The 9,771-nt window shown below is 35.5% G+C and overlaps 1 protein-coding gene across 1 annotated transcript; it reads left to right on the top strand.

Annotated features, from left to right (window-relative positions):
* Window positions 1-7,880: 7,880 nt before the first annotated feature.
* Window positions 7,881-9,075, top strand: LOC113273889 (probable E3 ubiquitin-protein ligase RNF217). The gene is made up of 2 exons (XM_026523470.1): window positions 7,881-8,608; window positions 8,713-9,075. The coding sequence occupies exons 1-2, from the start codon at window positions 7,896-7,898 to the stop codon at window positions 8,885-8,887; spliced, it is 888 nt and encodes a 295-aa protein (XP_026379255.1). The 5' UTR covers window positions 7,881-7,895; the 3' UTR covers window positions 8,888-9,075.
* Window positions 9,076-9,771: the final 696 nt, after the last annotated feature.

Raw genomic sequence — 9,771 nt, 5'->3', positions numbered from 1 at the left:
TCTAAAAATATTTGGAGGATGATGTTTTTGCAGTATTAATCTTTATGATTTGATATATTGCAATTTGTTATGGGATATTGGTGTTTACATCCGTGAACTATGTTTGTCCCATACTTTGTCAAAAGTAAAGTCGTTCGTGTTCGGTATTCACGTATTGGTAAAAGAATGAATAGACTTTTGACAAATACAAAATTTAAGCCTATATTGTCAAACATTTGATGGAAGATATATTAAAATCTTTTGTTTTCAAGGATTATGTCTATTAATTGTCGTTATGCAAATAGTGATTGAAGATAGAATGAATCCTTGTGTATTCCGCAGTATTGATCATACCTGATCCATATTTTATGTATTACTGTGAGGCTCCGTAATGTATCTTATGTTGAATACTATACAACCAATTTGATCTTTTAGCTTAGTTGGTGTTCCGTGAGATATGTTATGTCGAGCATATTGAACTAAATTAATCATCTTGTTAGGTTATTTAGTTTTCTTATGTAGAGCAAAACAAATGACAATTAAATTGATTACTTTTGTGATTAGTTTGGTTGTGTATTCCAATTAGATTAATTATGTGTTATCTTGTAATTAATCTAGTTGAGTATTTTCGTGTCTCCATAAGTTCTCTTTTGTTGAGCATAATCAATTGAATTGATAACGTCTTGTGTTTAATTTGATTGTGTATTCCGATTAAATTAATCATGGGTTTACTTATGATTAATTTGATTGAGTTCTTTGGATATAGAAAATTGTTCTCATGGTTTTTGGTGTCCAATAAAATCCTTCATTTCTTTTGAAATTAAGGTCGCTCTTGTTGTTCTTTCGGGAATGACATCTAATGGGGGAAAGTTCTTTTGAACTTGTGCGTAATTGTCATATCTTGTGGGGTGTGCGGCTGTGGAATTTTAGAAGGGTTATCTTGTATCTTTAAACTCCTTGATGAATGCATTTAGCTTCGACTTTATGATTGCATCTAAATTAGTTGGTATGTATTTTTTCTTTTTGTCATGAAATTTCTCTCTCGGAAATTTCATTATGATCCCGTTCTTGTACCTTTGCCAATTTTATTGACAAAAAGGGGGAGAATTAATATGTAGGTCATACTACAAATACATATGGTTTTCGGATCATTATGTAAGGGGGAGTGGTTTCCATGTGAGATGGAGTATTGACTAAGGGGGAGTGGTTTCCATGTGAGATGGAGTATTGACTAAGGGGGAGTGATACATATCACCATAGTATTATTTTTGAAGTTGTGATACAATTGAACTTGATGTTGTGTAATAATACTATGACATTGTATATAACAATGATCGAGAACTATGTTTTCTCATTGTTATAGCTACGGATCTTCAGCATCGGTGATGCTAAACTTACAAACCTTTGGGATCATTGGAGTACTTGGAAGTGACGAAGATTTCGAGGAATATTGAAGATTAGACATGTGGAATAGGAGCTACTAAAGTTTCTTTATCTTTTTTGTATTCCATATATATTGATAGTTTTGTCACTAAACTTGACAAAGGGAGAGATTGTTAGAGCATTGCTCGGTCGAACTCGCATGCGTTGCTATCTCAAGCATGTTTGTCAATGTTAGTGATCAAACCTATAAGTCTTGATTTCTAGTCTATTATAGCTAAGTCTCGGACTAGGATAGAAAGTGTAGTTGAGCTCAAGGACTTCATGGTAATTCATCATACAAGTATAAGAACTACTCAAGGAACCGGTGGAACTTCTCGACAAAAAGGTATGTGAAGACTTGAACTTATCTATCACTCAAAAGTCTATCTACTATATCTCATACTCTTTGAGACAAGAAGTCGTATGATGTATATATAGACTTTGATTATACACATTTGGTATTTCGAGCCGAGTATACCTCGCCTATCTATATCTCGAAATATGTGTCGGTAAGCTTTTCGCTTCGATCAAGTTTATCTTTACCATGTGACGAAAGTCATGATATGTTTCAATCATCTTGAAAATTTCTTTGACGAGAAATGGTGTAACAACTGTATAACGTCCTCTAAGAATGTTTCAATCATTGAAATGAGAGTTTAGATTACATAACCAATGGTGGACATAAGCATTGTTGTGGAAACACATTTATGTATAAGTCCTATTCCTTGAACCAAAGTTTGCGAACTTTGTTGATCAAGAGAACCGGAAGAATGGCGTGAGCCAAGTCCGCGAACTCAGTCCGCGAACTGCCGAAGTTCTCAAACCATAGAATTTATGCTGGAGTTGACAAACTATTTGCATGAAGCTAAGTACGCGAACTCAGTCCGCGAACCCAGTCCGCGAACCGGCGAAGTTCTCATACCCGAGAATTTCTGCTGGCGTTTGTAAACTCTGCCAGGTAACTTAAGTCTGCGAACCTAGTCTGCGAACTTGAGAAGGTTATACATCTGAAGATGATTTCTGAACTTAAACTTAAAAATACTAAGGAATGCAGTTTGCAAACCGTGGCTATAAAAGTTCATGAACCGATTCAAGTGAATCAAATCATCTTTGGTTCAATTGTGTCTTGTGTAGTACATAAGATTTTCTTGTAATTGAACAACTCTCTAACTAGTTCATTTGAAGTCATTTGAACTAGTTATGGTGAAGAAGAACGTAGTTGATATGAAATGCTCATATGACTAACCTTTTGGTTAACTATTGTTGAACCAAAAAGTGCATATGTTTGGGTACGGTTAACAAACCTAGAAGCGTGCATTGCCAAGTGTGTGTAACAAGCTAAGTTTTCGATCTAACGGTTGAGAAATATTAGCTTGAATCTAAATCAGGTTTTCATCTAACGGGGAATATTGAATTCTTTGTTACGAAGCTAACATTGATTGCAAACCCTAATTTGAAAGACTATATAAAAGAGACATCTAGTATTGTGCAAAACTAATCCCCACACCTTACGTGTGATACTAGTTTGCGTGCTAGAATCGATTCTCCTTTAACCTTTGGTTTTCTTCTTCTAAAACCAGGTTAACGACTTAAAGACTTCATTGGAATTGTGAATCCAAACCGATACTACTTTTATCGTAGTTGTGTGATCTGATCTTGTATCTTCTATCGTACGAGTACAATCAGATTGATTGGCTTGAGATTGATATCTCCGATAGGCAAGATATAAAAAGTAATCACAAACATCTTCGTCTCATTTTTTGTGATTCCGCAACATCTTGTTTCACTACCATACGGTTAAGATTGTTGTGAGGTGATTGATAACTCTAGGATGTTCTTCGGGAATATAAGACCGGATTATCAATTGGTTCCTGTTCACCTTGATTATTATCAAAATACGGAACAAAACCTTTAGGGTTTATCTGTGGGAGACAGATTGATCCTTTGATAGACTTGTCTGTGTGAGAAAGATTTGTTTATTGTCAAAGCCTGCAATTTTGGGTCGTAGCAACTCTTAGTTGAGGGTGAGATCATCTAAGGGAATCAAGTGCGTAGTATCCTGCTGGGATCAGAGGCGTAGGAGCATAATTGTACCTTGGATCAGTGGGAGATTGATTGGGGTTCAACTACAGTCCAGTCCGAAGTTATCTTGGAGTAGGCTAGTGTCTGTAGCGGCTTAATACATTGTGTGTTCAATCTGTACTAGGTCCCAGGGGTTTTCTGCATTTGCGGTTTCCTCGTTAACAAAATTTCTGGTGTCTGTTTTATTTCAATTTCCACATTATATTGTTTTATCTTTATAATTGAAATAATACAGGTTGTGCTTTAGATCATCAATTAGAGTAATCCAATATTTGATTGTCATTGATTGATCCTTGGATATTGGTCTTTGGTACCATCCAAGTTATTCCTTGCATTTGGTTAGAACTCGCATTTCCTGCTTGAGTAAATCAAATCAAGAGAGAGATATAAACTCGTTGGTATACTTTTAATTGATTGAGTCTTGTTGATTCTCTTAAAAGTCTATTCGAGTTTGTCCATACAGATTGCTAAGTGAAATATTGGGTGGTGTTGTTAGACCGCCGCTTTTTTGATGCGATCATGAAAGTAATACTTATCGTATTATTTCATCTTCATCCCACCGAATTGAAATAATGGTGTTTATAGATATAAATATAATGATAATCATTCGCTCTAAACAACAACTTAGATACGAAGTTTATGTCTCATGGAGAAATTTATGCGACCAAGAATTATTCCAACCTCTTTCCTTTTTCTGCTTCCCTTCATGAGGCCAAACCTGGTTTTTTTTATCCCTACACGTGAAGCAGTCCTCGAACTACTATAAGATTGGTTTAAGCGAAGAATGTGCGTGCTCAACTTTCCACAACTCATTATGAAACCCCTAACAACTCATCTTTACCCATTTTTTAGTATCTACAATATCTGTCTATTATATCATTGAGACTATTCGCAACACTAGTAATAAGACCTTTTTTTTCCCATTCCTTGATTATTAAGTTCATTTGACTGGATATTGTAGTTGGATGAATCTGTCATCATCAGAAAATAGTGAGCACATACTTTTCCAGGTTGACCATCGGGTAATTCCGGCAGTCTTTTTTTGAGAAAACAGTAATGTCCTTGTTAATAATTCTAGCAGCTAGATCAGAATCTAGAATAAACCCAATGCCCTATGCAAAATCACACTCAACAAAAAGATGCTGCAAAGACTCAATATATATGGTTCATGCAAAAAGGACATTTAGCATCAAAGATTTGAACAAATCGAGTAATTTTTTCTTTAACAACCAAGTACCCATGTATATATTTCCACAAAAACAACAATATTTAGGTTGGTCATGTAGACTTCCAGAAGATATTGTCGGGGAATTAGGTGATTCATACCTGCATTTTAACGAACACCAAATGACGTTGGGGAAGGATGTGGAACAAGCTTTTAGAATTTTGAAGAGGAAGTTCGCTATCATTTTTGGGCCATATCATGATTTGAGGCCTGAGATTCAACAACATAAAGGCGTGCCTGCAAGAAACTATGGGAAAATGACTAATTACATTCAGAACCAGAATTTACATGACAGTTTAAGAAAAGATCTGAGAGTGAATCTTTGGGTGGGGTACGAAAGGGACGGTGGGAGTAATTATTAAGTATTATTTTATGTATCAGTTTAAATATTTAATTGTTAATTTGTCTGTAGTTTGTTTATTCAATATTAAGTTAATATATTAAGCTTATTACTAAGTAGAATGCAACATCATTTCAAATTAGAATTCAACATATCAAATTAAAAATAAAATTAATACGTCAATTATTTAGAAGTACTACTACGTCGAACTCATCATCCTCGTCATCATCACCAGCTTGGTTGTTATTAAATCTAGCTTGTTGTTCTATGTGTCCTTGAAACTTGTCAAATTTGATTTTCCACGCATGTTTTTGTTAGGGGTTCATAATTGAACTGTCAGCTTGAAGGCTTGTCATAGTCATTCACAATTGTTTCTTGAGAAATGAGACTTTTTTTGGTCTCCCTATTTTGAAAATTCCTGTCAACCGCTCTCGACGTACTTCTGACGTTCCATAAACTTTATCATGTAAAACCATCGGAGCTTCCCCTTCTTGAGATAATTTTCTCGGTAGTCTTGCTTTGTTTCTTCTTGGAAGTTTTTTATTAGCATCATCATTATTGAAAACTAAGTTGACATTTTGGTTTCTTGGGGTATCTGGTGAAGAATTTAATGGACCTGGTGAAAATGGTAAAGAATTTGGTGCTGAGGGGGAAGAATTATATGGTGACCTTTCTGGAACTTGTTGATTAGCTTCTAACACGTCTGGATTATATTTTTTCAACACCTTCAAAATATGTTAATAACTTTCAAATTGGAAATGTTTTTCATTCTTGCATTGCCAATTTGTACGATACTGTCTTTCCACATCAACATCCACAAGACCACTCTCCCGGCCTTTCTTGGATTGCATTAACGCAACAACATAAGAAGCGACTTCCGTATTGATCGTAATGAAGCGTTGTGCCAAACCAGACGCATCAAGATCATTGATATTCATGGTTTGCTCTTGATATCTCAAAAATATGTTTTCCCACATGGTGTTACCATGTTGCTGTACAATCTTGGTTAAAATACACATAATTACAACAAATACGCATCTTCTGTGATATTGAACTTTGCACCCCGAACTTCGTTCTTTTTACCTTTTCCTTGAGATTGAGATTGAGAATCCATATTACAAGAGATTAAGAGGTGTAGAGAAGGTGTGATTAGTTTATCTTGTTTTAGATTAGAAGAATTCAGAGGTTAAAAAATTATACGAAAATGAATAAATATTGAGAGATTCAAAAATTATACAATGATGAAGAAATATTGAGAGATTAAAAAATTATACAGAGATGGGGAATTTCTAGAAAGATTCAGAAATTTTGGTGTGAGTTGAAATGATCTTGAAGTTGGGTATTTAAAGAGGGGAAATTCCAACTGTTGGATGATGATCTGCTGAATGTTGATCAAACTGACGAGCGATTGAAAGACTAGGGCTGGCGTTTTTATGACCCTCGGGCAATGTGATGACCGTCGAGCGATGAACTTTCTATCGCTTGGTAGAAAGTCTGTCTTGTATGTCTATGTGGTATTTTTGATACTTTGGCACATACGTTTACCCACTTTGCCATATCTATAGTGGGTACAAAAATGACAAGCTATATTGTTTGACATATACATAGAAATAAAGCTAAGTATCCGGAATAATGAAAAGGCTTTTACCATATTAATAGCGTCTTCCAAACAATGTCCCACATATTTGGATAAGGACTAGGGAGTAGGGACAATCCATATAGTCCTAGAGATGTTCAAAGTTTCATCCTAAAACAAAGTGTTTAATTTCAGCATGGGATGGGATACCAGAGTAACATGTTTTTCCCTGCTTCAATTCTGCGTGGTTGGATGTCATCCATAAACTCAGGGTTTATGCAGGGTCAAATCGGATCTGATGGCAAAAAGATCCTCGTTAAGTTTACTAGTAATGTCAATCCTACTATCTGTAAGCTACACCCCTAGATTATTCGTTAAGTTTAAGCTTATTCCACAAGTTGTTTATTTGAGTGTTTCTTCTTCATAGTTGGTGATTTCATGAAAATAGCTAGTCTTCTTAAATTTGACTTCGGACTGTCATTTTCTTACTAAATGACCTAGGAATGATTTCATTTTCTTGCACATGTACCAAACACGGTTCTTACAAAGAAAAATTAATTTTCCACTTATGTGTACCAAATATCATGCAACCGGACCTGATCTTCCACAGTTCATCTCAACCGAGTGATCTGTTCAGATGCTGCGCCGCTGCGGTTCATTGATTTGGACCTATTTGTGAATATATATACACTGTCCAAATTAAACCGCATGAGCGCATATTGCTCGGCTAGCAACACGAGTCTTCGATTTTAGCTAGCAAGCAAGCAAACAAAAGAATGCAGTCCCCGGTGCAAAGTGAAGGCCCAATTTGTTGACAAATCATAATAGCTTGATGCATCACTTTTAGAAAAACCAATGCAGAATTGATTGACAAATTCTGTTGTTTATTTGCAATTTTAACTCAAAAAAACAAAACAAATTGGGCAGGAAAACTTCCTATTCCATTCCCATAGTTCAGCAGCTTACTTCGCTTGAGTGCCAAGTCCCAGCACTTTATACCTCTCTGTGGCCACAAACTAACTAATCGAGTGATGTATTTTCTATCATTTTTTTTACTTAGCAATTAACAAATTAATACGACCCACAAAACTAGTAAACATTTACATATTGTGTTCCTCATAACTGGCTTTGGAACGTGACTTCTAACCAACCATGACATCTTCCTGCACATCTCTATCGTATGACCTAATTCAGTTACAAGCCTTCAAAACGAACCTTCTCAGTTCTCACTCTCTACAAATATTAAGCTTAGCAAATGCTCTTAGTTCTCAATGTTGCAGAGCATGGAGATAGAAATTACAGTCCAAAACCTCGAAACACCCCCTTCACCTATCCATGACAGTTCAAGTAATAGTAGTATTACTGACAACTTTTTCACTTGCGAAATCTGTATCGAGCCAGTTCTTGAAAACCAGAAATTTATGAACATGGAGATGGATGGATGCCTTCACCCTTACTGTACTGACTGCATCGTCAAGTACATCGAAGTAAAAGTTATACACGACAACATTGCGGAAATAAAATGTCCTAATAGCAATTGCACTGATTTCTTCAACGCTTTATCTTGTCGCTCCATTCTCCCCACATTCGTGTTCGAGAAATGGTGTCGTGTACTTTGTGAATCAGTTGTATTAATGGAATCATCAAAAGGCGGGTTTGCCTATGGGAGATCTTATTGCCCTTTTCGTGAATGTAGCGAATTAGTTTTAAACGAGTGTGCCATGACAATTGCATTTTCAAGTACTTCAACTAGTGCGACCATTAGAAAATCAACCTGTCCAAATTGCAAGAAGATATTCTGTTTTCACTGTATGGTTCCATGGAAGGAAAATCATAGATGTCATAGAAGAGGGAATCTGGTAAATGACGTCGATAGAAACGATCTTCTGTTCCTGGAGACTGCTAGACAACAGAAATGGACTCGATGTCCAAATTGCAGCTGTTACGTGGAACGTAAACGTGGGTGTTCCTTAATGACTTGCAGGTACATAAATCAGTATGTTTTGCTCTTCCCATCATCATTCTATAAAAATACGTATGATTTTCAAGTCGTAATGTCTCCTGGTAATTCTAATTTTTGAATTGCAGATGTAAAGCCACATTTTGTTATCGGTGTGGATGCAAGATTTGTATATGCAGAGTAAAAACAAGCTGTTGCAGGACAATACTTGTGTTCGGTTCCATGTGCTTTGCTTATTTGGGTGTTGTTTTTATGGTGCTTTACATGTATCACTTTGGGTATGCTCCTAGAAAGAGATGGTGAGGTTCCTGAGGCGGTCACATTATATGCATATTGGCCACTCGGCAGCGTCAACTGATTTATGATCCATCTATCTATCTAATGTTTGATTAATAATCAACAAATTATGTTATCTTTTTCTTCTAATGGCTGTATGTAATTTCTTAGTGTCTGGGTACTGTGCATTGTCTATTTTGTGGCGGTTTAGCACCTAATACACACAGCCTCAAAGATGCATTGCAGAATGCCATATATTCAAGTCTATTAGAGATATAAGTGTGTGAATAGTTTGTGTCAAGTCAACTGGTCAATATTGACTTGACTTGTATTATTACACCCAATGTTTATCTTTAAATACTTGTAATAGTACTTTTTTAGTTTACATTGAAAACAATTCTTTATAATAATATCAACTTCAGTGTTTCTCATGGTATCAGACGATCCTGAGAGTAAAAATTTCTTCTGCTACACAAATTTTCTCAATATCTTTTACAACATTCAACGAATCATAAAACCCTTTTCCAAAATTTTTGATTCAGATTAATTACAAAATTTTCAAGAACACTTCTTACTACATAAAGATTTCATTCAAGATTTGCGTCTGGGGTTATTCTTCATCAACTTTCTTCAATCTGGTTAATGTCTGCAACAATTGTTTATAGAAGACGCAAAGATATGACTTCTACTTCCGCTGCTATGATGGGTACTAGTTCTGATTTTACCTTTCCATTCTCAAATATTTCAAATTTTGTTTCTGCAAAATTAGGTCCCAATAATTTTTTGTTGTGGAAAGATCAAATGGAATCGATTCTTATATCTACTGATCTGTATGGGTATGTTACTGGTGATGTTATTGAACCGGTTAAGAATTTAGAAGTTAATGGAGTTTTGTCTATAAACCCTCAATG

This window comes from Papaver somniferum, chromosome 4, assembly GCF_003573695.1.
Source record: "Papaver somniferum cultivar HN1 chromosome 4, ASM357369v1, whole genome shotgun sequence".
NCBI classification, from domain to species: Eukaryota; Viridiplantae; Streptophyta; class Magnoliopsida; order Ranunculales; family Papaveraceae; genus Papaver; species Papaver somniferum.
Note: the sequence above shows the minus strand (reverse complement) of the source record. Positions and strands in the feature narration are given on the sequence as shown.

Excerpts from the sequence above, each read along its gene's own strand:
- LOC113273889 (XM_026523470.1), top strand. The coding sequence starts at position 7,896 with ATGTTGCAGAGCATGGAGATAGAAATTACAGTCCAAAACCTCGAAACA. Across the intron at positions 8,609-8,712 it reads TGTTCCTTAATGACTTGCAG|ATGTAAAGCCACATTTTGTT; the intron begins GTACATAAATCA and ends TTTGAATTGCAG.